This window comes from Peromyscus californicus, unplaced genomic scaffold (assembly GCF_007827085.1).
Source record: "Peromyscus californicus insignis strain IS unplaced genomic scaffold, ASM782708v3 Scaffold_20__1_contigs__length_68692818, whole genome shotgun sequence".
NCBI classification, from domain to species: Eukaryota; Metazoa; Chordata; class Mammalia; order Rodentia; family Cricetidae; genus Peromyscus; species Peromyscus californicus.
The window spans coordinates 41,737,674-41,765,200 of NW_026294503.1; the positions used below are offsets into that span (position 1 = coordinate 41,737,674).

A 27,527-nucleotide genomic window follows, 5' to 3' on the forward strand; every position below is an offset into this window, starting at 1 on the left:
TGCTGACAATCTTTTAGGGCAAAAAAAAAAAAAAAAAAACCAAAAAAAAAAACCAAAAAAAAAAAAAAACAAAAACAGAAGTCATAGTAAAAACAAAAAGTAAAATCTGAAATGCTTTTCAGAACTTTTTTTCTTTTTCTGAGACAGGATCTATGTAACTGCCTGGTCTGAAATCTCAAAACTCACAGAGATCTGCCTGTCTCTGTGGCTCAAGTGCTTAGAAAACATTAAAGAAACAAAACAAAACAAGAAAAAGAAAAGTCTAGTGATGAGGATACCTGGGGGCAAGCAGCAGTAGGGCTCTGTTGGCAGGAAGAGAACACAGCGGGAATACAAGACTTGTTCACTGCACGTGACTATTCAGTGGAGACTGAAACATCTTTAAATTATAGCTACCAGAACAATCTCCAGCAGTCTTACTCTTCATAGCTGTCCTTATCACTGTCGGACTGGCCCTAAGCTCTGGCCACCACAGCTGTTACTCTGTGTTGGTATCTCTGTAGCTCCCCACTCCTTGCCTCACAGTGGCTGCCCCTCCCCCCAAAGCTTCAGTCTCCTCTACACCTGTATTTAGCCCAGCCACTGGCAGCGCCACCTCGGTCCCCAGACCATCCGCATACTTGCCATTCACGGCCATATCTTGTCCTTAGCATCATTAGTATTCTCAAAGGTGACAAACCCAATTCCCCAGATCTCTGGGTTTCTCTTTTACAATCACCAATTAAGAGATTTGTCATACCTTGCAACCTTCCATCAACTGCTCTTTAGTGTTGAAACTCAGCCCTCTGATAAAAACCTGAACTTGACCTGATGCTCACTAAGGTGGCCTGCTGTGACTCATCAGTCAAGACCCTGGGCATGGGGAGTGGGGTGGATGGAGACAGTAGCCACATGGGTTCCAGCCTCCTAACATGCAAGTCTGCTAGTGATAGTTTCTTTCAATTTCATTATGCCATTCTACCTAATATAAAACAAAGTTTCTAAATTGTTTTCCACATTTATCACATTAAAAATGTCTTTCTTGAAAAATCTTTTTGATATGAATTAAGTATCTTTCAGATCCATCATTCAATTGTGGTTTCTCTCCAACACGAGTTACATGATGTTGAGTACGGGATGACACTCCACTACCAGCTTTACCACATTCTGGGCATTTACAGGGTTTCTCCCCAGCTTGAATTTTCTGGTAGTCCATGGGTTGTGAGGAGGTGCTGAAAGTTTTCCCACACTCATTACATCCCTGGGATTTTTCACCACTTCTAATTGTCCACTGGAGAACAAGTTTTGCACTGTGGCTGAAGGCCCTACCACGTCTCTCTCCAGTGGACAGATGGCTGGAGTCATACACAAAATCTGGGCCACACTCAAATTCCTGTGGGTTCTCTCCCAGGTGAATCCGCTGATGCTGAGTGAGGGCTGATCTCCGGCTGAAAGCCTTCCCACAGAGCCCACACTCATAAGGCTTCTCTCCAGTGTGAACACGCTGGTGTAGGGTGAGCTGGGAACTCTGAATGAAGGCTTTCCCACACTCAGTGCACTGATAGGGCTTCTCCCCTGTATGGACTCTGCGATGCTGCATGAGGGTGGAGCTGCGGCTGAAGGCTTTGCCACACTCACTGCACACATAGGGCTTCTCCCCAGTGTGAATCCTCACATGCTCAGTAAGATGGGAATTGAAGCCAAAGGCTCTTCCACACTCACCGCACACATAGGGCTTCTCCCCAGTGTGAACCCTGTGGTGAAGAAAGAGGCTGGAGCTCTGACTGAAGGCTTTGCCACACTGGCTGCACTTGTGGGGCTTCTCTCCTGTGTGAATCCTCTGGTGCTGAATAAGGCTTGCATTTCGACTGAAGGCCTTCCCACACCAACTGCACCCGTGGGGCTTCTCTCCCGTGTGAATCCTCTGGTGCTGAGTTAACTGAGGACTCTGGCTGAAGGCTTTCCCACATTCATTACACTTGTAAGGTTTCTCTCCTGTGTGTATTATACGATGCTGAATAAGACTTGAACTTCTACTGAAGGCCTTCCCACATTCATTACACCCAAAAGGCTTTTCTCCAGTATGAATTCTCTGATGCAGACGGAGATAGGAATTGAGCCCAAAAGTTTTCCCACATTCATCACACTTAAATGGTTTGTTCCCAGTGTGAATTCGCTGGTGAAGAATAAGATTTGAACTGTGAGTAAAGGCCCGCCCACATGGACCACATTCATAAGGCTTTTCCCCAGTGTGACTCCTGCGATGCCGACTTAGGTCTGAATTATATTTAAATGTTTTATTACATATGTCACATTTAAAGACTCTCTGTCCTGTTTTATTTCTTTGAATTGTAACAACACTTTGGCTTGGATTCAAGTGTCTGTCAAATGCAGGAATCTGGCCATTTTCTGGAAGTTGTTCTCTACATACTGGAGAGTCCTCTCTAGCAGCTCTCTTCAAACTCTGAGTAGAACTTCCTTGGTTTCCTTCTCCCTGACCTTCATGGTCCCAAGCTTCCTGGGATTCAGGTGTTTGTGACTTAGCCCTTGGGAATTTCTGTGATATTAATTCTGGTGTTTTTACTTCTCCAGAACATTTCTGGTTTAAAATGGATAGCTCCTTCTGAGCCTCAATCTCAGAATCTGTTAAACAAAAACCACAAATAAATTACTAAAGGTAATCCTTTGTCAGCAGAAGTCACAATCTGTTTGATGTTTCCACAAGTTATTATGCCCCAAGAGTGAAGACACACACCTTTAATCCTGGCACTTTGGAGGCAGAGGCAGGTGGAACTCTGTGAGTTTAAGGCCAGGCTGGTCTACATAGTAAGTTCCAGGACAGCCAGGGCTACATAGGACCCTGTCTCAAATAAATAAATAAAAATAAAGCTATTATGCAAAAGTCAGACGATTCAGCAGAAAAATGTGACAGAATCCAGAAATAAAGATGGCCAACAAGCAGAATGAAGACTGTAACATTCACTAGTCACCAAACAAACTGCCAGTGTTAAATTAGCAAATCAATTCATTCAATAAATATAAGACCAAGCTGGGCGGTAGTGGTGCATGCCTTTAATCCCAGCACTTGGGGAGGCAGAGGCAGGCGGATCTCTGTGAGTTCAAGGCCAGCCTGGTCTACAGAGTGAGATCCAGGACAGGCTCCAAAGCTACACAGAGAAACCCTGTCTCGAGAAACCCTGTCTTGGAAAAAAAAAAAAAAAGACCAAGCATGTTCTAAGGAATACAACCGAAGACTAACACTGTATCTGATCTCAGAAAGCTTATGCTCTATTCAGGAAGACAGATAATGAAGTGATTGTTTTGTTTTGGGTTTTGTGAACCAGGGTTTTGCTATGAAGGCTATGATGGCTTAGAATTCATGACCCTGTCCCTGAATGCTGTTATTAAGTCACGTGCCACCATGCTTGGGTCAGTAGACACATTTTCAAAAGGGAATGGATAAATCATGTAACATGGAAATGCATCATGGGTTCCTGCTCAGTGTACATGGCCAGACAATCCCAGAGGAAGAGTGTGTCTGGAACAACTAAAGGTGCCAGTCAGCAGTGGCAGTTGCTGACACCAACCCTGGGATGTGAGAAAGAAGGTATTGAGTCCAAGAAGGAAGTTCTCACCATGACCAGAACAAGAAGTGGGGTGACAGACAGGCACGGGCACAGAAGGTGCCACAAAGAGGCTGAGAAGACTGGACTTAAGAACAGATACATTACATACCTTTGGTCTCCAAATTACTCTTTAAGAATTTATCCCAAGGATCAGAAGCCTTCCTCTGGCTTCTGTAAGCATCCTACAAATGCACTTGCATACACACTCGCTCACACATAAACAAAAAGGAAAATAAATCTTTTTTTAAAAGAATTTATCCCACCGGGTGGTGGTGGCGCATGCCTTTAATCCCAGCACTCGGGAGGCAGAGCCAGGTGGATCTCTGAGTTCAAGGCCAGCCTGGTCTACAGAGCGAGATCCAGGACAGGCACCAAAGCTACAAAGAGAAACCCTGTCTCGAAAAACAAAAAACAAAAAACACAAGAATTTATCCCATGTGAATGTGTGTCAAATAAATGAGCATGGCAGTTACTGACGTCATTTTCCTAACTGCAGAGAGATGAGAAAGGATACAAGTTCAAAAGCCAGACGACTGTCTAAACCCACCTCTTCTCATATAACAAAAACCTTCCTATATAGTAATGGAAGAGCACATAATTAAAGGAAAGTCTATGATATATCATAAAAATGAGTAAGTTCCAAAATTTTATATACAGAATAAACCAACTTTCGCCAGGAAAAAAAAAAAAAAAAACACATGGATGTGCTATTTCTTCCTAAGTGTTTAGTGTAACTGGTGAAGCCATCTGGGCTTGGTAATTTCTCTAAGGAAAAGTTTTAATTACTGAGTCAAGACTGAGAATTGAATGCAGTGGTACTTATGGAACCTCAGCACTTGGGAGATGCAGGCAGGAGGACCAGTAATTCAAGATTAGTCTTGGCTATCAAGCATGTTTAAGCCCACAAGACACTGTACCTCAAAATCAAAGGAGGGCCCGCCAGATCTGAGAGCTTCGATCTGGTCCCTGAAGCCTACACATCGGGAGGAAATAACCGACTGTAGCAAGCTGTCTCACTTCAATACACATACTGTGGCACAGCCCGCCCCATCCCTGCAACTCACAAACATCAAATAAATACCAAACCTTAAAAAAAGATAAACAAAGCAAAAAGGACTGGAGCAGTAAGAAAAAATTTTGGTGTTTTTGAGATTGGGTCCTGGTAGCCTCAAGCTCAGGCACTCTTCCTGCCTCAGCCTCCTGAGGACGAGATGATATGCACACATCACTCTGCTCAGATAAAAAGGTTACTCTAATGATTTCTCATTTATTTATGTACATGTTGTGTCTTTTCCCTGCATGAACACATGCATCACCTTTGTGCCTGGTGTCCTGAGAGGTCAGGAGAGGGTGCCAGATTCCCTGGAAATGGAGCCACCTGAAGTGGGTGCTCAGAACTGAACTTGGGTCCTCGGCAAGAGCTCCAGGACCCCAAAATAATTTTTAACATTTATTTATTGTGTGTGTAGGTCAAGAAGACAACTTATGAAAATCTAATTTCCTTCTTCAATCATGTGGGCCCTGTGGAGCAAACTCGGGTCCTCAGGCTTGCCAACATGTGCTTTCCCTGGTGAGCCAAGTCCCTTTGGCCTACAAGATATCTTTTGAAAACAATAATTTTAAAAAGCAGTATGCTTTCTGGATTGTACCATAGGTCCAGGTGGCCAGTCCTGGGTACCGCAACCAGAGCATCACTTTGGACAATGATGACAACTTCAATGGTAATGACTGATGGCGGGAGACAAAGAAAGGGCTGGGTTACTGAGGAAATACCTAGAAGGAAAGCCAAAGCACTGGGATCCTCCCGTTTTTGGGGAACAACCGCAAAGCCAGTCATAAACAAGTATGAGTGGGAGTTCATGTGTTGGCCACCTGAACACTCCAGGAACTGATGTACACCCCTGGGATGGTGCAGTTGTGCAGATGGAGTGTGATCCAGACCCTTTCCTCACTAAAGATGCCCATGACCTCCATCATTCATTGCTATCTGCCAGAGGGAAGCTATATGAGCTAATTATCACTGGCAGCTGGAGTTGTCCTCCTAACTAAGACAACTTACATTATATGAGGAATGACAAACGACATTTCAACCAGTGCTCCTAAAGAGGCCTCAAAAGCAAGCAAACAAACAAACAGCAACAAAACAGAGCTTACGGGGTGGGAAAAAAAGCTCTGTCAAACTATACACCAGACATCAGTTTAGTATCCAGAATACATCAAAAAAATTGCAAAACTTAAACAATAAAACCCCTGAATCCATCCTCATATTAAATGAATTAATGAACTAGACAGTTCTTAGAATAAATAGAAATGGTATCAGGTATGTTGGTCAGACCTGTTATCATAGCAGTTAAGAAATGGGGGGCAGGGGATCAAGGTTATTCTCAGCTACACGATTTTCATGCCAAACTGGCCAACACGAAACACTGTCTCAAAACAAAATACAATATAAATAAAAAGTAAATACAAATGGCTAATATTTGAAAAGACGTTCAGGTTCCTCGGTCAACAGTGAAATGTAAACTGAATGTGCTTTGAAATTCCATCTCACTCTAGAACGGCTATCATCAGGAAAATAAGTAACTAATGCTGGTGAGAATTCGGAGAAAGAGCAACCCTTAAACACTGCTGGTGGGAAGATAAATTGGCCAATACAGTATGGAAATCAGAACAGAGCCTCCTCAGAAATACTAAAGATCTCTGTGAGTTTGAGGCCAACCTGGTATACAGAGCAAGTTCTAGGACAGCCAGTGCTAAATAGACTCTGTCTCAAAAAACAAAACAACAAACCCATCAAAAACTGATGCACCAGAAACCCAGTTATACCACTCTTGATCATATACTCTTGTCACAGTAGTCTCAAAGGTAGGAAATGGAACCAGATAAGATCCAACAGATAAATGGATAAAGAAAATGTGGTACATATACACGACGGAATTTAATCTAGCTGTAAAGGAAAATGGATGGAACTAGAAATCATTGTGTTTAGTAAAATAAGCCAGACACATGGTAGCTCACAACCATCTGGAACTCTAGTTCCAGGGTATCTGATGCCCCCTTCCAGCCTCTGAAGGCACCAGGCATGCAATGGTGCATATCCATACATACAGACAGAATACACACATAAAATACATCTTTAAAAAAAATATTCGTGTTTTCCCTATTTTCTGAGATATTAATAATTTTATATCCAGGTGAAATTATCTGACATAAAGGTTGATATCATAAAGCCCTTAGTTTGAAGAAGTTTAAGGTGTGTTTAGTCCCTTTGTTTCATCCTATTCACAACTGAGAGGTTAATGAATCTTGGGCATTTGCAGAGGGGGAGACATTTTGGTGTTGTAGCTGCCCATTGGGCAAGCTCCTGTCCATAACCCCTCATCTATACTCATGTAAGTAACCCCCAATAAACTCACTGATTCCTTAGACAAGTGGAATTATCATCTTTGATGTCAGTGTCATATCTTGAGTGCAAATAGACGTTTATCCATGCCAAAGAATTCAAAGTGTGGGGGCTAGAGGGATGGCTCAGTGGTTGGGAGTGCTGGCTGCTCTTCCAGAGGATCTGGGTTCAAGTCCCAGCACCCACATAGCAGCTCATAACTGTCTATAATGTCTGTTCCAGGAGATCTGACACCCTCACACAGACATATATGCAGGCAGAACACCAATGTATATAAAATACAAATAAATAAATTATCAAAAAAAAAAAAGAATTCAGAGTGTGGCTACCAATCAGAGTTCATAATGCACTGGGATAACCACACTCAACGTGGTCACCAAACTCATTACTGCAAAGAGAATAATGATTTCCCTTTGAAGTGACATTACTCAAGATCTACCCGAGGGGCTCAGACACCTACTAGCTGCCATGAGGCCTACCCCATCAGAAAAACCATCATTAATGCAGCATCCCTTTTCACCAAAGCAACCCCAGCTCTATGCTTCACACAGAAGCAACCCCAGCTCTACAAATGCCCAGGACTCCCCAATCTCTCAGCTGCGGTGAATAGGGTGCGACAAAGGGAACAAACACCACTTAACCCTCCCAAATTACGGGCTGTATGATGTCATCTTTCAGGAAGCAAGTAATTAGACATGAGAGCTAAATACCGCTCTGGGATTCTCCACCTAAGGTGGTTCTAACCACCTACAACAAACTCACTCTTCTAGAAGCTTGAAAGGCTGACATGTTAATGGAAAAAAATCCATGTTCTGGATACCTAAGATGTGGGTGAGGTTGGAGAAAACTGAACAGGCACATGTATGTGATAATCATATAAAATTCCCCCAAATCTATTCAACAAACTTCTTTAGATTTTATGTTTTTGAAAGTTTTATCTGCATTTATGTGTATGTTTCACATGGGTGCCTGAGGCCCAGAGGTCAGAAGGCAACAGATCCCTTGGAACTGGAGTTATAGATGGTTGTGAGCCACCATGTAGGTACAGGGAATTGAACCTGGGCCCTCTGTGAAAGCAAGGAGTACTCCAACTCCAAATCTACTTTTGAAATTTGTTACAGAAGGAGCTACAAGTCAAATCTGTAAAACCCAGGACTGCTTTTCTGTCAGCTGTTGTGCAGCAATGTTCTCTGAAATAAACCTTCTTGGAGTGAAGCTCATTATAATGTAGGATGCTCTAAAGAGGTGAAACAGGCCGGGCAGTGGTGGCGCACACCTTTAATCTCAGCATTCAAGAGGCAGAAGAAGCAGGCAGAGGCAGGCAGATCTCCATGAGTTTGAGGCCAGTCTGCTCTACAAAGTGAGTTCCAGGACAGCCAGAGTTGTTACACAGAGAAACCCTGTCTTGAAACAAACAAACAAGAAATCCCTAACATCCATTTATATGACCATTCGTGGCTGTAAATAACTGTACTCCTCACACAGGAGGATGGGGGAAAGCCGGGACGATCTTCAGAGTTTGATGGCCAGCCTAGAGAAAATGGCAAGCTTCCCAGTTCAGGCAGTGACAGAGGAAGACTCCTAACGATACTCTCTGGCTTCCACATACATGCCCATGGGCATGCACATTCACATACTCACACACATTCAACACACACACACGTATACCATTCAGTTTGGGAAAAGGCTCATTATCCTAAAATACTGAGTGAAATTTAACATGTAGATAAAAACAGAAGATATGGGCTCGGGTTGTAACTCAGTAATGTGGCACTTGCCCAGTATAAATGAATTCCTGGATTTAATCCCAGCATAGCAATATAAAAATAAATAAAACATTAAAGGATATGTTATAGTTGATATGCTGGTACATGCCTGAAATCATAGCACTTGGGAGGAAGACAAAGAAAAAGCAGGAGCTCGGGATCAGCCTCAGCTACACAGTGAGGTTAGTCTGATTTACATGGAGACCTCTCTCTAAGGGCGGGGTGTGTGTGTGTGTGTGTGTGTGTGTGTGTGTGTGTGTGTGTGTGTGTGTAGATGATGTCAGGCAAGATGTCTCAGCAGATAACAGTGCAAGTCTGATGACCTGTGTTCCATCTCTGGAACTTACGTAAAGGTGGAAGTACAAAATCCACTCTACAACAGTGTCTTTCAACTTGTGTACTACGTGCTATGGTGGGTACCCTACCACATATACATACAATGATAAGGTGTAAGTTTATGATATCTTTTTCTCAATGAAAAGATTTTTTATGAAAGAAATATCATGCAGGTATAGACATGTTTCTAAGTGTGGGTACATGCACGTGGGTGCAGCTGCCTGAGGAGACCAGAGGCATGAGGTCCCCTGGAGCTGGAGTTACTGACAGCTCTGAGCCACCTGACATGGTTGCTGGGAACTGAACTCTGCTCCTCTGGAAGGGCAACAAGTATTCTCTTTTTTTTTTTTCCCACATAATACTATCATTTTATTATTTTTTAAAGCATTTTGTAGCAGAATTTCAAATTGGAAAATCTTTTCTTGACTATCACAGTTAATACCCACAATTAGGCTAGAAGAATTCTTAACTGCTGTATTCTTAACTGCTGAACTGAACTGACTGAAAAGTCATCTTTTCGGTCCAAGTTTGTGATATTTTAGTGGTTAACTTAAAAATCACCCAAAAGATCTGGGTGGTGGTGGCACATGTCCTTAATCCCAGCACTTGAGAGGCAGAGGCAGGCACATCTCTGAGTTCAAGGCCAGCCTGGTCTACAGAATGAGTTCCAGGACAGCCAGGGCTACACAGAGAAACCCTGTCTCGAAAAATCCAAAAGAAAAAAAAAGTCACCTAAAAGACAGGTGTCTGGGTATCTATGAGGCTGTTTCCAAAGAGGAGGTTTATCTGAGGGAATGCCCATCCTGAAAGTAGAGAGCAATATCTGGTGGATTGAATACAAAAGAGTGAAAGGCACCAGCATACTCTTCCCCCATGTTTCTTTTTTGAAACAGGGTTTCTCTGTGTAGCCCTGGCTGTCCTGGATCTCTCTCTGTAGACCGGGCTGGCCTTGAACCCAGAGATCCACCTGCCTCTGCCTCTCAAGCGCTGGGATTAAAGGCGTGAGCCACCACCCTCGGGCTTCTCTCTGCTTCTTATGGGCACAGTGTGACCGACTGCCTCACTCCTGCGACCTCACCCTCCCCACCAGGGCAGACTGTACCTCCTCAGACTGTGAGCAACCACACACCCTTCCTCAACTTGCTCACCAGGTATTCTGTCACGGTAACCAATACAATGTCACAGAGCATCTGCAAACCTGGTAGCTAAGAGGGTGGACACCCCACCCTGCCTGCTGCCACCGCCTCCGGTTTCCTTTTGTGTGCACATTCATGTACACACATGTGTGCGTGTAAGCTAGAGGGCCCCTTCAGGTATCTTCCTTTAGAAGATTTTTTTTGCTAGGTTTGCTGAGACAGGGCCCCTCAGTGGCCTGCAACTTGGTGACAGGCTAGACTGGCTCACCGAGAAGCCCCAAGGATCTGCTTGTCTCTACCTCCCCAGCAGCAAGACTACAAATGCACGTCTGCCTTTCTAACGTGTCTAGGGATCCGACTCAGGACCTCAGCTTTACAAGGTAAACTGCCTCCCCAGACTCCACCCCTCAACTTGGTCCTTTTTTTTTTTTTTTTTGAGACAGGGTCTCACTATGTAGCCTAGCTAGAGCCTCAACACAGAGGATCCTCCTGTCTCTTGCCTTCTGAACTCGGGGATTAAAGGTCTGTGCCACCACACTAGGCCACTTGACAGGAGTTCCATACCAGTATAAGACTTCTTTGGCTGCCTGTATTGGTGACTGTTTTATTTCTATATGTAAATAACTTATAAAGGGAAAACCTAACTCATGATCCTGAAGGATCTAGCCCAAGATGGGCAACTGCATTGCTCAAGGTGGCCTCAGGTCAAGGCCACCAGATGGCAATGGGGAAAGAAGTACTCAACAGAGTAAACGCCTTACACTGCGAACCACAAATAAGAGAGAACCGGCTGTGTATCGTGGTCCCTTTTGAGGACATGTCCCCAGTGACTTAAGGGCTTTCAAGCCTTTAACACAGGGAACTTGGAGGGACACTTGACCAAACCATAGCATTGTCTGAATTCTCCAACTATTCCCTCAAAGTTCTGGCATGGAAGCCAATTTCCCCAGCCCTATTCTATCTCTAGCGGGCTAACTGTACACCAGGCTGACCTCGAACTCACAGAGGTATGCCTGGCCCTGCTTCCATTAAAAGTGTGTGCCGCCACCGCCCGGCTAAACTGGCTGATTTGAAAACCTAGATTAAACCACTAGCACAAGACTTTACCATGTTTGAGTCTTTTTGTGTTGCCTCAGCTCCCATACATGTCTCTGTCATAGCCCTGAACCCCACAAAGCTGTTGAGCATTTTGGGTACCCCCTAGGTCTGTTCAGCCTTTTAAAAATATTTTTTGTATGTGTACGTGTGATGTGTATGTGTGGGAACATGTACCATGGTAAACAGATGAGGATCAGGACAACCCTTAGGGGCTGGTCTTCTCCTTCCACCCTTTCACGGGTTCTAGGTATCAAACTCAGGTTGCCAGGTTTGTGTGTCCAGTACTTTTTCCACTGGGCCATCTTGCTGGCCCAGGGTTCAATCTTTTTTTTTTTTAAAGATTTATTTTTTTTTTTTTAAAGATTTATTTATAATGTACACAGCAAGTATGACTGCAGGCCAGAAGAGGGCACCAGATCTCATGACAGGTGGTTGTGAGCCACCATGTGGTTGCTGGGAATTGAACTCAGGACCTCTGGAAGAGCAACCAGTGCTCTTAACCGCTGAGCCATCACTCCAGACCAAGATTTATTTATTTATTATGTACACAGCATATATGACTGCAGGCCAGAAGAGGGCACCAGATCTCAACACAGATGGTTGTGAGCCACCATGTGGTTGCTGGGAACTGAACTCAGGACCTCTGGAAGAGCAGTCAGTGCTCTTATCCTCTGAGCCATCTCTGCAGCCCCAGGGTTCAATCTTGATGTTGTACGGATCAGATGGGTTTTGACAGGGCAATGGCATGGGGTCCCCACTGCAGCACCATGCAAGGGTTTTGATGCTGTAAAGTCTATGTTCCACCCAGTCACCTCAACCCTCTTACTTCTCCCTAGCAATCGTTGTTTTACTATCCCTACTTGTTTTACTTTGACGGGAACGGGGTTGATATAAGATCTCATGTTGCCAGGCAACATGCTGTGATGGCACATACCTTTAATCCAGCACTCAGGAGGCAGAGGCAGGCGTATCTCTGGGTTCCAGGCTAGCCTGGTCTACAGGGCGAGTTCCAGGATAGCCAGGGAGAGGCCCTGTCTCAAAAATCAAAAACAAACAATCAAACAAAAAATCCCATGTTATTCATGCTAGCCTTGACTTGCTACGCAGCCCAGAATGATTCTTAAGTCCTGATTCTCCTGCCTCTGCTTTCCAAGTATTAGGACAACAGATGTGTCTACCGCACTTGGTTATATGGCTTTGCCTGCCGAGAGTCTTGTTGAAGAGAGGGAGGAGGAACTGTATGAGCCGGCGGGTGGGGGGTGGGGGGTGGGGGGGGTTCAAGATCATGATCATGGCCAGGTGGTGGTGGCGCACGCACTTAATCCCAGCACTTGGGAGGCAGAGACAGGAGGATCTCTGTGAGTTCTACAGAGGGAGACCCAGGACAGGCACCAAAACTGCATGGAGAAATCCTGTCTCAAAAAATAATAACAAAAACAAAAAAACAAACAAAAACCAGCTGACCTGAGCTCATGGGAGCTCAGGGACTCTAGAACAACAGTTAGGGAGCCTGAATGGGACCGACCTAGGCCTCTGCACGTGATGACAGTTGTGTAGCTTGGTCCATTTGTAGAGCAGTGGGGGCAGGATCTGACCCTAACGGATGAGCTGGCTTTTTGGAACCTATTTCCTATGGTAAGATGCCCTGCTCAGTCTTGATGCAGGGAAGAAGGAGCTTAGTCCTACCTTAACTTGATATGCCACACTTTGTTGACTCCCATGGGAAGCCTTACCCTTTCTGAGGAGTGGATGGGGGAGCAGAAAGGAGACAGGGGGAAGGAATGGGAGAAGAGGAGGGAGGGGAAACAGTGGCTGGTATATAAAATAATTTTAAAACATTAAAAAAGAATGTCATAGAAGGGTCTGGAGAGATGGCTCAGTGGTTAAGAGCACTGGTTACTCTGCCAGAGGGTCCAGGTTAGGTTTCCAGTACCCAAGTGGTGGCTAACAACCATTTGTAACTCCAGTTTCAGAGGACCCAGTTCCCTCTTCTGGCCTCTGAGGGTATTTCGTGAATGTGATGAACAGACATACATGCAATAAAACACCCATAAACATAAAAATAAGATCTTCAGCTGGGAGGTGGTGGCAAACACCTTTAATCCCAGCACTTGGGAGGCAGGGACAGGCAAATCTCTGAAAAGCCAACTTGGTCTACATAGAGTTCCAGGAAAGCCAGGGCTATATAGAAAGACTCTACCATGTCAGGACAAAGTGATCATCTGGACTGAGACTGAGATCATCTGGACCTGAGACTTTCAGCCTCCAAAACAGTGATAAAATAATGTGGTTGGCTAAGCAGTTAGTTACAGCAGCAGAATAAGTATGAGCAAACCAAGACTTGGTTTTTTATAATTTTTTAATTGGCACGAAAACATCTAGTATATTTATTCTTTCCCCATTGTGAACCTGTTCCCTTATCAAAGGTTGGTTGGTATTTATGTAGTCCTTTATACTTGCATTGTCTATGCTGCTTCAATGATTGTGGGTCATTTCATTTATCTTTGCCAATACCCTACTGCCTTGGTAATTAAGCTTTATAGTTAAGTCTTGAAATCAGGTAGTATGAGTTCAGTGTTCTTGCTTCAACAATGAGCTACTTTGCCATATAAATACTGAAATGTTTGTTGATGGCCACCAAATAACATAACCTGCTGATATTTTTATTTGGATTGTACTGAATCTATAGATCAAGTTGAAAAAATTAATACCTTGACAACGTTCTTTTATATATAAACATGGACTCTTTCTTCATTTATTTCCTCTTCTGGTATATTTTTAACAGGGTTTGGTATTTTTCCACTTAGATTTTGAATGTATTAGATGAGTACATTTTGAATGTGCTAAGAATTTCACCTTTGGAGTGCTTACATAATTTAACATTTTTTCTTTTTTAAAAGATGGAGGGGCTGGGTACAGTAGTGCATGCCTTTAATTTTAGCACTTAAGAGGCAGGGAAGGTCTTTGTGAGTTTGAAGCCAGCGTGATATAGTCAGTTCCAGGACAGCCAGAGAACCATAGTGAGACCCTGGCTAAACAAAAAAGAAGAAAAGAAAAAAAAAAAAAGGTAAAAGAAAGGTGGGGGGCATATTTTCAAGATTTGGTTCTCTCTTTCTACCAAATAGGCCCTGGGGAGCATACTCAGGTCCTCAGGATTGGCAGCAAAGCTCTTTACCAGCTGAACCATCTTGCCTACCTTTATATTGTTTTAATTTAAACTGCATTTGGCAGGGCATGAGGACACACACTTTTGATTACAGAACTCAGGAAGCGGAGGCAGGGGGATCTGTGTGGATCGGAGGCCAGCCTGGTCTACACAGGACTTCCAGGCCAGCTAAGGCTAGGGAGTGGGAATGTGTCAACCTCTCCTCCAAACAGGAAACAGCAACAACAGTCAACAAAACCAAAAGTGTCGTTCTCCACCCCACCACCCCCCACCCCAGTCGGCACTTGTTCATTTCAGGGGCAAAGAGAGCAGCTGACTTACATACACTGTGTCATGAAGCTTTGTACTTAGTTACAGGAGTCGTTTTGTTCAGATTGTCTATTATCACATCACATGTAAACAAGTTTGATTCCTTGTATGTAATTTATGTCCTTGTCTGATATATTAACAAGGACTTCTCAGTGAATGGCTGGTGACCACTTGTATTCTTGATCTTAGAAAGCTTCACGTTTTTGGTTTTTGTTTTGTTTTCTTCAAGAGAGCTAACAGATTATAGAAAAGTGAGAAATAACTCCCAAGAACAAGAAGGGACTCAAGGGAGGCATATTCCCACACAGGTGTTCTTTTTGTACATAGTTAAACTTGATTTGCTATTGTTTTCTTGGGAATTGTTCCTTCTGTGGTCATAAGCGATACCTGTCTGCAGTTTTCTTTTCTTGTTTCATCTCTGATTTTGCTGCTAAGGTCCTTGAGACTTGGAGGTAATTCCAATGATACATTATTTTTCTTTTAGGAGGGGAGTTTGATATGGACTTCAAAAAAAGTTGGGATTTCCATATAAACTTTTTTTTTGTTTTGTTTTGTTTTGTTTTTTGCTTTTTTGAGACAGGGTTTCTCTGTGTAGCCCTGGCTAATCTGAAACTTGCTTTGTAGACCAGAATAGCCTTGAACTCACAGAAATCTGCCTGCCTCTACCTCCCGAGTACTGGGATTAAAGGTGGACGCCACCACTGCCCGGCTTTACATAAACACTTTTCATACCTATTCCTGGCACTTTTCCCCCCTGGGCCTTACCACATGGGGACCAGAGATGTCAAGATGACAGCCCAGACTGATAGCCATGATCCAGTACACTGTCCAGGAAATAAAGGAAGATCACTGGTTTCTGTCCCCGCCCGATGCCTTTGTTGTTCTAACATCTTGGGAGGCTACATCTCCTCACTGCTCATAAGGGAATTTCTGTAGTTTGTGGTACTCACCAGAGGGTGGGTCACTAACAGCTAAGGAACCAACAGCCACCGGGCGACCCCAATCAGAGGTGCTGTTCTCAGGCTCCAAGAGTACTGGCTGCCCAGGTTATGTCTTTTGAGGTTTCCAACCCATGCCTTGATTTCTCATATTTTCCAGATGAGAGAAAGCTCTGGTCCCTGTTTATGGGTAGATGAAGCTGCTAGAGTCTTGGTTCTGGATATAACCATATCTACCTAATACAATACTACCAATACTACCTAATACAAAGTTCATCAAAGACTATTCTTGGCTTCATCAAGTTTTTTGAAGTAAGCTGGTCATATGTGACGACACAACATTCCACGCAAGGCCTTAGTAACATAATCATCTTTGCTAACTATATCCTGGATTAGTAACAAAGAGCTTAACACAAAACAGAAAAGAGCGCTGGGCGGTGGTGGCGCACGCCTTTAATCCCAGCACTCGGGAGACAGAGCCAGGCGGATCTCTGTGAGTTCGAGGCCAGCCTGGTCTACAGAGCAAGTTCCAGGACAGGCGCAAAGCTACACAGAGAAACCCTGTCTCGAAAAACCAACCAAACAAACAAACAAAAAAACAGAAAAGAGCTTCAAATCTGAGGGAAATCCACCTGTAACCCGAGGGAGGTGTTCAGCAGGGCCTTTTCCATTCCTCAGGGGGTCACATGGTCTCACACAGAAGGGAAAGGCTGAACAGAGCACGTGGGAAGATCAAGTCTCACAGCAATCCATTAGGGACCATTCAAATTTCAAAACAAAGACGAGTGAAGTTCAAGTTAACATGGTTTCTAGAGCAGGGATCCAGTCAACTGGACAGAGAACGGAAAGCTTGAAACAACGATGATGGAACAAAATCACACCTACATCAGCCAATCAAGCTACAATAAACCACCTGGAGTACCGTGTGCCTGCCTACCCCAGGAACAGAGAAAGGACCCCAGCCTAGCCAATGTCTGCCCCCGGATCTCCTCCAAGGAAAACGGCATAGAAAAACACAACTATGGATCAGAGAGACAAGGCCATGAGATCTTTCTGGCATACTCCTGTTTTTGTCTTAAACTGTTCATCAGCCCACTCAGTGCTACTTCAGCTTGTCAAACCATACAAAACTCTCTTCTTTTATACAAGAGAACACGCATTTGCTACATACATTTCTACAGAAAGTCCTGCTTCCATCGCATTCCACAAATGTTGGTAAGTGGAATTTTAACTCAGTGCAAAGTATTTTTAAATTTCTGAGATTGCTTTTTGACCCTGTATACTGTTGAGCCAGGTGGAGTGGTGCCCACCTGACATCCCAGCAGTCAGGAGCCTGAAGCAGGAACTACCAGAGAGGCCAACCTGACCTATAGACGAGTGTGTCTCACAAGAAGGAAGAATACTTCCTTACCTTTCAATTTCTGTTGCTGGTGGGAGAGCAACATCAAGCAGGTCTCAGCAATGTGCTCAGGACCAGCGGAGGGGAGAGGGCCACAGTACAGGTGAACTCAGTTTCTGTAGGCAGTGGGAAAACTGTTTCTTTGAAGGGCAGCCGTGTTAGGTCAGGATGCTATAGCATACTTCAGAATGGTTTCCCTTCCTTTACTGTTTTTTACTGTGAGGTCCTGACAAAGCTTCTGGAGGTGAAACTCAGAAAATGCTCCCTCTTTCCCAGTGTCTCTTTGGGTTCTGTTTTTCGGTGTGGTTTTCTTCCCCCCTTAAATGTTTGTATTTATTGCATATGTGTCCTATGGAGGTCAGACAACTTTTGGGAGCGCTTTTCTCCTTCCACCCCCTAAGTGGGTTCCCGTGATTAAACTCAGGATGTCGGGCTTCCATGCGAGGGCCTTTCCTCACCGAGGACTCTCGCTGGCCTGCCATGGAGTTTTCAACTCAGTCCCCACTGAGCTTCCAGAGAACTGTCAGTTACGGGTGATATTCCTGACTTCACACACTTGGTTCTGCCCTCAGTTCTCCAAGAGCCACAAAGGTTGGTGAGTTTTCAGTGTGGCTGGGCTTTTTTTTTTTTTTTTTTTTTTTTAAGTTTTCGAGACAAGGTTTCTCCGTGCAGTTTTGGTGCCTGTTCTGGATCTCACTCTGTAGACCAGGCTGGCCTCAAACTCACAGAGATCCACCTGGCTCTGCCTCCTGAGTGCTGGGATTAAAGACATGCACCACCACTGCCCAGCCTGTGGCTGAGCTTTTTGTTTGAGACAGGGTCTCCTAGAGTCCAAGCTGGTCTCGAACTCACTTACAGAGCTGAGATTAACCTTAAATTTCTGCTCCTTCTACCTCTACTTTCCAAGTGCCAGAATTACAGGTGTACACTACACTGTCTGGTTTTATTCCATACTAGGGATCAAACCCAGGGTCTTGTTCATGCTAGACAAGCCCTGTAACAACTGAGTCCTATCTGCAGCTCATTTTTCTTTTTATATAAACTGTATGCAGATGATTCCCGACTGTGCTCACTAGCTTTCTGTCACCATGACAAGAGACCTGAGATGATTAACTGAAGAGGAGCGGAGGTTTATATCTGACTCAGTTTTAGAGGTCGGTCCAGTCACTTGGCCCTGCTGCTTGGAGCCTGTAGCAGCCAGTACATCATGACAGGGTGGAGGAGGCCTGCTTACCTCAGGACAACCACGAAGCAAAAAGAAAGAAGAAGAGGTCAGAGTCTCAATATTTCCTTCATCAGGAGGCCTGGCGGCCTTTCTTAGGTCCCAGTTTCTAAGGTTCCCACTACCTCCCAGTGGTACTCTAGTCTAACTTTCAACACAGGCCTTTGGGGAACATGTCAGGTCCCAACTGCAGCATTTACCATGATTTGGCTGAATACATTTCCAACTTTTCTGTCTGTTTTGAAACAGGATCATGCCATATAGCCCAGGCCAGCCTGGACCTTAACAGTCCTCCTGCCTCTGCCTTCCATGTGCTGGGATCATAGATGCGCCACCATACTTGCTGACTTTTTTTAACTTTACAATGCTGCAAAAGTGGTCTGTATGCAATAGACATCTATTTCCTATTCTGAATTTTGATATTTCTAGGCTATCAATATGCAGTATGACCATCTCTTGCAATCCCAGGCAGTGGCAGCATGTCACAGCTCCCCGTCAACCTAAACAACTAAACTCTAGTGTGCTGTGATTAAGGCAGGAGGTCAAGAAAGTAGGAATAAGAAATGCATTTTCAATGTATGATCATCTCTATTTACAGTACTTATTAGGACTCAACCTCATTGTAAGTCATCAACCATCTGTTGACTGTTTAAAATTATAGTACTATATGATGAAGTTTAAAGTTGTATGTGTATGTACACACATGCACACATATATATTGTATATAACTAAAATAAAGGATGGTAGGATGTTATAAAAAGGAACAGAGAAATAAAAAATGTTCAAAAAGGAAATAAGTGTAAAACATGTAGGCATGGTAGCTAATTCCAGAACTTGGGAGGTGTAGGCGTAAGGGTCAAGAGGTTAAGGCCAGATTCAAATACATAATAAGCCTGAAGCTCTCCTGGGCTGCAAGACACCCTGTGTCAAAAAACGAAAACAAGAAGTTGGGTGTGGTGGTGAATTTGGAAAGTAGACACAGGTCTCTGTGATTTCAAGGCCAGTCTGGTCTACATAGTGGTTCCAGGAAAGCTAGGGCTACATGGAGAGACCTTGTCTCAAATCAAAATAGAGAACACATAACAACAACAAAGTTATTATCTACTAAATACTGCATTGTGGCTAGAGGTGCAGTTCAATGGTAGAGGGCTTGCCTAGCATCCAAAAGTCCCTGGGTTCCATTCCCAACACTAAAGCAGAGGAGGAGAGGGGAAGGTATGGAAGCAAGGAAAAGAGTGGAATAAACATTAACAGACTGCACACAGAAATGAAAAGACAAAATGGACAGAAAATGGGAGCCAACTGTGTGCTATCTGCAAGATGGACACTTTAAATATAAAGACACTGCTGAAATTAGACAGATGGAAAAGACACTCCATGCTAACAAAAACAGCAAGAAGGCTGGAGTTGCCATGTTAGCATCACCTAAAATGTAGCTCACAAATGAGAACAAGTCAATGACACGGCTTCAAAATAGAGATAGCAGACACCGAATAAATCCAAGGGAAAGACTTCACACATCCTTGGATATTCTTAGCAACTAAAAGAATAGTTAAACAACCAAACAGACAACAATAACAACAAAACTCAGGAAAAGCACAGGGAAGATCTGAACCACACCATTAGCCTTTAATCAACTTAAATGACATTTGTACAATCCTGTAACTACAGAACACCCATAACGCCATGTTTTTTTTACATGGATATTGTCGTTTCAATGAGAAATGTCTCCCACGGGCTGATGTGTTTGAATACTTGACCCCCAGTTGGTGGTACTCTGGGAGTTTGGAGGTTATGGAACCTTTAGGAGACAGAGACTTGCTGAAGGACTTCCTGTCCCCATCCATGTTTCTTTCCACCACCTCCTTTTGCAGATGAAATGTGATCACTCTGTGTCCTGACTGGCCTCTTGCTCCTGCTGCTAGGACTCTTCCTCCATCGTGCACTCTATCCCCTCTGGGACTCCAAGCCAAAATAAATAAACCCCTTTCTTTTCTAAGTTGCTTTTTGGTAGGGCGTTCAATCACAGCAACAGAAAAGTTACTAATACACACACAGTATGCTTACCAAGAGACTTGGAAGTCGTAAGACATCTAGCAAATATAAGAATAAAACCATGCCGGGCGGTGGTGGCGCACGCCTTTAATCCCAGCACTCGGGAGGCAGAGCCAGGCGGATCTCTGTGAGTTCGAGGCCAGCCTGGTCTCCAAAGCGAGTTCCAGGAAAGGCGCAAAGCTACACAGAGAAACCCTGTCTCAAAAAAAAAAAAAAAAAAAACAAAAAACAAAACAAAAAAAAAAAAAGAATAAAACCATACATACTTATATTCCTTGACCACAGTGGAATCACATAGTAAGTTAACAACAATAAGATAATTAGAAAAAAAAAAAAAAAAAAAACTACTTAGAAATTCACACATGTCCAAGTATTGATTGGGACAAAGAATTGTTTAAAAAAAAAAAAAAGGTATTTTGAACTAAATGCTAATAAAGTCTATAGAAAATCCATGAAATATATCTGAGCCTGATGGTGCAGGCCTATAATCCTGGTACTCAGGAGGCTGAGGTTAGATCACAAACTCAAAGCCAGCCTAGACTATAAAGTGAGTTCAAAGCCATCAAGAGCAACTAAGACTCTGTCTTAAAATAAAAGACACAGCCAGGCAGTGGTGGCGCACGCCTTGAATCCCAGCACTCGGGAGGCAGAGCCAGGCGGACCTCTGTGAGTTCGAGGCCGGCCTGGGCTACCAAGTGAGATCCAGGACAGGCACCAAAACTACACAGAGAAACCCTGTCTCGAAAAAAAACCCCCAAAAATAAATAAATAAATAAATAAATAAATAAATAAAAATAAAAGACACAAAAAGGGCTCACGATATAGCTCATTAGTAGGGCACTTGCCTAACATACATTAGTTCAATATATAGTACACACACACACACACACACACACACACACACACACACACACACACACACACAAAGCTAGAGAGATGTATCAGTCAAAAGCATATACTGCTCTCCAGAGGACCTGAATTTGGTACCCAGTACCCTCACTTGGCAGCTTACAATGCCTGTAACTTCTGCAGATCTAATGTCTCTGACCTCTGCAGTTACCTGAGCTAAAGTACGTATACCCCGACACAGACATACACAACAGTAGTATTTGTAAACATGTGAACTGTATTTAAGACTGTACTTTCAAAAGCCTAGCTGTAGACAGCTTTAAGAAGAAAAATTACAAATCAACGATCTAAGCCCCCAATTTTAGAAAAGAAAAGGCCAATTTTTTTGTAGCCAATTTCAAATGTGTAAAAATTCGGGGGTATATTGTTCAAAAGAGCCTTTCTGAGTCAATCACTCAGAAGTGATGATACATTCATTTTTGGTGACGGGACCAACAACTGATAACGGGCAAACAACTGATATATACTCAACTTTTCAAGATAAAATAACAGCAAATGTGAGGCCGTGACTGATGAAATACTATATGCTCTCTGACAGTGAGGCACAGTACATGTGACAGAGCAGGACAGAGAGGAACAAGAGAGAAAGCGCAGGAAACAGAAAGAATCTCAGCAGCAGCTGAGTCAAAAGACAGAGCTGGTCACTAAAGCAGAACCGCTACAGTACACCGCCAAAGGGCCAGGTGTGGTTGCACACGCCTGTAATGTAATCCTAGCACCTGAGGGGCAGAGGCAGGAAGATCAGCAGCTCAAGGCCATCCTCATCTACACAGAGTTCAAGGCCAGCCCTGGCTACAGGAGAATGTTGAGGTAAGGGGAAGGGAGGGAGGGATCCAAGAGACATTATAAAGAATGCTACCGGTCCGGATGCAGTGGGGCATGCACTTTCAGTCCCAGCTACTATGGAGGCTGAGGCTCCAGGAGGGATGACTTGATCCGAGGTGTTTGACACGTGTTTGAGCAACGCAAAAAGACCTAGCCTCCAGAAAGAGAAAGAACCAGGAAGTACTGCTGACCAAAATTGAGGGTTGAAGAGGAAGCGATGAAGGAGAAAGGAGCATGATACAGAACCTGTAGCTAGCATGAAAAGAGAAAGAATATTCTACAAAAAAGTTCATGAAGGTGTGTGAAAGAACAAAACATGTTACGACCAGAAACTATAATCTTGGTTTGGTTTTGCTTGGGTTTTTCTTTAGGGCAAAGCAAAACCTTTCAAGCATGTGCATACACAGGAGCAATATCTTCCTTTAGAGAGGGCTGGACTGTATACCATCACCATATCTGCCTTCACTTCTAGCCCTCACGCCAGCTACCAAATGCAGGACTGGGAGGCCATTCCTGAGACCAGCCTCTGGCTTATGCTTACCTCTCTGGCAACTTCTTAAGGCTTCTGATTCTTCAGCCCCCAGAAGATCCAGGACCCACAGCTCCTCCTCTTGCTCCAGCTGGGAGATCAGCTCTGGCTTAGGGACTGGAAATCCTGTTAAGGATGAGGACCTTGGGTGAGCTGCTGCAGCCTGGAGGGATGGAGCAGGACCCTGCCTGCTGGGTCCGCCGTCCCAGACAGAGTATTCTGCTTGCATGGGCACACTGGTCAGGGGAGACCAAGGGGCAAGGGAGTTTAAATGCCTAAGAACTCTATTATTAGATGGGGAAAGGATGACACTGTGAGGCCATTGGCAACAAGGAAAAGAGTCCCTAGAACTAGGTAGACTGGTAATTGGGGACAAGAGCAGGATTCTCTTTTCTTTGGGAATCTAAGAGCCAAATCAGCCCCCAAAGTCCCTTCGAGACTCCCCAGTGTGAGCCAGGACTCCAGGGCAGTTCTCACCCAGTGAGGCCACGTTCCCATAGTTCTCCAACATCACATCCCGGTACAGCGCCCGCTCCTGGGGGCCCAGCTGCTGCCCTTCTGCCCTGGAGAAGTACACAGCCACATCCTGGAAGGTCAGAGGCATCTCTCCCTGGAATGACAATAGGCTGAGAGTGCACCAGGGGTGTGGCTTCTTGGTTTCTGATGGGGTAGCAGAACTGAGACCAGGGGACCAGGCAAAGCCCAACTGAACACAGAGCACTATCCCTATGAGAGGTTGCAGTCTGCATCCTGGTTCTTTCCACAGTCACTATCGGCTCACCTCACAGCTCTAGAGGAGAGAGCTTGTGATCAGGGCAGGAGGGAGAAAGAATAACTCACCAGAGCCCCGGAGCAGGACTTGGCAGCCATCTGGGCCGTGAACCACCTTGGAATCCGTGGTAGGTAAGAGGCAGCCCCGGTCTGAGGGCCTTCCCAACTTACTCTCAGGGAGAGAAAACAGACAAACTCAGCCCCATTCAGCTAGGACAGTGGACAAGATGGTCAGAGGAAGACGACAGCCCTTGCTTCTGAAGTGGCCTTCGGGGGGTGTACTGAAGCCGTGAGAGCCAAACGTGTGACCTGTCCCGCGCCGCTATCCAAACTGAGAACTGCCCCAGGCACGGTGCAAGCTGGAAGTTCCAGCCATGCACCAGGACACCAAGAATGGGCGCATAGCACCGCCTCAGCCTTAGAGGGCCAGCCTGGAAAAGGCTGTGGGACTCATCCCGGTAGGCCTCAGGGGTTGCGGGTGTGAGAGGACACAAAATCGGCGGCGAGGGTCAGCTCCGGGCCAAACCTAAGGGCCATCGTCCTTCACAGCCATGCCTCCCAAGGCGGCGTCGCCGCCAGCGGCTCGTCCCTCCCACCGGTCCTCCCGCTGCTGGGTGGCCCGTCTGGCCGGGACCGCTGCCTCCTCCTCCACGCTCCCTCCTCCCAGGTGTCGCAGCATCATCAGCGCCCTGGGCCAGAAGCGGAGGCAGCCAGCCCGAGACCCGCCGAGTCCCTGGGCTCGGCGCGGTCTTTCCACGACCTGCGGACCGGCCGGCCGTGCCCACCTGCAAAGCGACAGGACCGCGGGAGCCTCACCTCGGCCCGAGCCCGCGGGACCAGCCACCCACCTACACCGGGCCGGGCCCGCGCTCAGGGGGCAAGCGGACTGCCGACTGGGGGCGGAACAGCCCAGCTGCGCACGCGCGGCGCCGGTGGCCGCGCACTTCCGGAGCTCCTTTAGGGTCTCCGAGAACGGCGCCCCTACGCACGGGCTGGGCGGGGCCCGGGGATGCTCGCCACGCCCCTGCCGGGGCTAGCCGAATCCACCGCGTTCCGCTGCTTTTCCTCTTGTTCATAAACCAAGTCGCTAGTAAAGCACGGGTTATAAGTAACGCCTGAACTGAGTGTTTGGGGCAGGTCTGTAATCCCAGTGCTTGAGAAACTGAGGCAAGAGGATTACGAATTCCAGACCAGCATGAAATATATTGCAAGACCCTGTCTCAAAAAAAGCCACAACAGCTGAGCTCAATCCCTGCACTTGAGAGGCCGAGGCAGGAAGATCTCCATAAGTTCGAGACCAGCCTGGTCTACATAGGGAATTCAGGACAGCCAGGGCTATGTAGAGACCCTGTTTTCAAAGAGAGAGAGAGAAAGGGGAAAGGAGGAGAGAGGGAGGGGAGAAGAGAGAGAGAGAGAAGGAGAAGAGAAAAGAGGTGGGGGGAAGGGAACGAACTTGGTAAAACAAAGGAGGCAGAGTTGGTGGCGGGGACAAAGAAAGATTGTTTAAAGCTAGAACTGTCTTTCGCCCAAAATAATTTTTGCACTCTGCACACAAATTTGAGCCGGCGGAGATTAGACAGAATAGTTACTGCTGAGCCATCTCTCCAGCCCTCCAATTCACTGCCACAGTGTAATGTTTTTTAAAATGTGGAAATTGTTGGAAAATCAGTCGTGATGTAATCTCAATTGTACCTGTGGGCGTTTAAGCCACACAGAAACAAAGCCTTTGTTTTTCAAACGGACATTATGAAGCCCTGGCTAGCCTTGAATTTGTACAATTCTCCTGCCTGGGTCTTCTGAATAGCCTCCTGACTACAAAGCTTCCTTTGATGCTGTTTCTGAACTTGCAGGTTCTTTTCTCACTGGGTAGTACTGCTGGCAAGTAACCAAACAGTTCCTGAGGCTGACAGCGTATTTTATTTAATGGTCATGAATAGAGAGAATGTATCCTCTTTTCCCAGGGTAGATCTAAGGCCTGAGTCTTTGTGTAACAGTGAAATAGAAAAGATCAATTGTTAGATACTGATCTGTTGACTTATTTAGTGCTTTACTTAAAGCACTGTGTGTACTGCCGATTTGCCAAACATGACATTACTCGCTACCTGAAACAGAATGACCTGGAGAGAGAGCTGAAATAATGGGCCATGGGTCAGTCATTGCTGCTTGCCTGCCCCACCTTGTGGTTTTAAAGTATGAAACGAGTATACAGACTGGACCCAGGATCGAAGCCTTTCAGGAGCTGTCCTGGCTTCAGTCAACAGAGGACACCTTTTCCATTCTCACTGGTGTCAGAGCGGTCATTCCAGAAAGATTCCCGCAACAGTGGTTGCTTTATAAAGACAGGCTCTCACGTTCTACCCCATATTCCCCTAGAATTCACTAGCTCAGGCTGGTCTTGAATTTGTGGTGATCGGTCCTATTTCAGCCCTTGCTCAGTGCTAGGATTACAGGCCTGTGCCAGAAAGGATGACCTCGCAGCCTGGGTTTTTACTAGGACTGGGTTATGACAATTGTGGCATGAATGCTATCAATGAAATTTTGAGAGCTTTGTTTTGAGACAGTTTTACCCAGATTGGTGTGGGATGCTCAATCCTTCTGCCTTGGCCTCCTAAGTACCGTGATCACAAGCATAGCCTCCAAACCAGCCATGCCCGAGTTCTTTGTGAAGAGTTATTTCCAAGGATCACGGTGCCACCTTTATTCTTTGCTAATTTGGTTGCATCTCTCAGGGAGCCTGTGGGTGGTTTTCATCATTATAATGAGATGATAATGATGCCAAGGTTATCTTCCAAGTGTCAAAATGACCTCCAGACTAGATGGAACCTGTCTGATACCTCCTGCCCCGGCACTCCTGCACATTTGGGAATATGTGATAACTTAATCCTTGGCAGCTGAAAGCATGTGGTCACTGGCACAGAGCTTTACCTACCTCTAGCAAGCAGCATCTGGAAATAAACAGAAATGAATAGAAAAGTCCATTATAATTTTTGAGCTCAGGCTGGTGACAGCGCCTGTGTTCACTGATAAGCATGGCAGGCACCTTTTAGGGGAAAACTACAATATTGATACATTTTCAAAGTGCCTTTTCCTTTTCATTTTTTCTCCCAGGTAGAACTTATGTAAACTGGGGCTAAAAAGATGGCTCCGCAGTCAAGAGTACTAACTGTTCTTCCAGAAGGCTAGGGTTCAAGTCCCAGGACCCACATGGCTGCTCACAACTGTTTGTGACTCCAGTTCCAGGGGATCTGATGCCCTCTTCTGGCCGCTGTAGGTACTTCATGCACACGGTGCAGAGACATACATGGAGCAAAATACTCAATGCACATGGTGCCCAGACATACATGGAAGCAAAAGGGAAAAAAAAGAAAATTTAAAGAACTTATATATTTACCTGGCAAGGGAGATACCATGATCACGAAGGTGTTTTCCCAGAGCTTATTCATTTCACTTCAGATGTACTGACCCCTACATACGGGAAACTGGACTGTATAATTAACGGTAGTGGAGGACTGCATTTGAGCTCTCCCCTCCCAATAAAAAATAATTTATGCACATTAAACATGTTCAGATGTGTAACTGTCCTCCATTTTAATCAATCAATTTACTTGCTTATTTCTTTTGAGACAGGGTCCCATTGTGTAGCCCTGGCTGGCCTAGAATTCACTGTGTAGACCAACCTGGGCTCAAACTCACCGAGACCCTCCTGCCCTGCCTCCCACGTGCAGGAATTAAAGGCGTGCGCCACTGTGCCCAGATCTCTAGTGTGTCTCGGCTGAGGTTGTTTGGTTTTGCACTTATCTAAGTAGGAACCCACTGTGTTAGTTACCCCTGATTCAGCAGGCACAGTATAAACGCATGAAGAATGGGTGAATAAAGACTAAAAAGAAATCCATCAGTGCTGGAGAGATAGATGGCTTAGGGGTTAAGAGCACTGCCTGCTCTTCCAGAGATCCTGAGTTCAATTCCCAGCAACCACATGGTGGCTCACAACCATCTAAAAATGAGATCTGGTGCCCTCTTCTGGCCTGCAAGCATACATGCAGGCAGAACACTGTATACA

The 27,527-nt window shown here is 45.2% G+C and overlaps 2 protein-coding genes across 2 annotated transcripts in view; both read right to left on the minus strand.

Annotated features, from left to right (window-relative positions):
- The window catches only part of Arhgap39 (Rho GTPase activating protein 39), a 153,828-nt gene extending 131,096 nt beyond the window's left edge, over window positions 1–22,732 (minus strand). The window contains exon 1 of the mRNA XM_052748166.1: window positions 22,709–22,732. The gene's annotated coding sequence lies outside the window, so the exon portion shown is untranslated. The remainder of the gene's footprint in view (window positions 1–22,708) is intronic.
- Window positions 930–23,642, minus strand: Znf251 (zinc finger protein 251). The gene is made up of 4 exons (XM_052748170.1): window positions 23,537–23,642; window positions 23,174–23,306; window positions 22,709–22,822; window positions 930–2,622 (listed from the first exon to the last, which is right to left on the minus strand). Exons 1-4 carry the CDS (start codon window positions 23,564–23,566, stop codon window positions 1,007–1,009), a joined length of 1,893 nt encoding a protein of 630 aa, XP_052604130.1. The 5' UTR covers window positions 23,567–23,642; the 3' UTR covers window positions 930–1,006.
- Window positions 23,643–27,527: the final 3,885 nt, after the last annotated feature.

What these genes read in the sequence shown, in the direction of transcription:
- Znf251 (XM_052748170.1), bottom strand. Translation starts at nt 23,566, where the DNA reads ATGGCTGCCAAGTCCTGCTCCGGGGCTCTG. An exon ending in AGTCCTGCTCCGGGGCTCTG is followed by an intron (nt 23,307 to 23,536) that starts GTGAGTTATTCT and finishes TTGTCATTCCAG; the next exon opens with GGAGAGATGCCTCTGACCTT. An exon ending in CTTAAGAAGTTGCCAGAGAG is followed by an intron (nt 2,623 to 22,708) that starts GTAAGCATAAGC and finishes TTTGTTTAACAG; the next exon opens with ATTCTGAGATTGAGGCTCAG.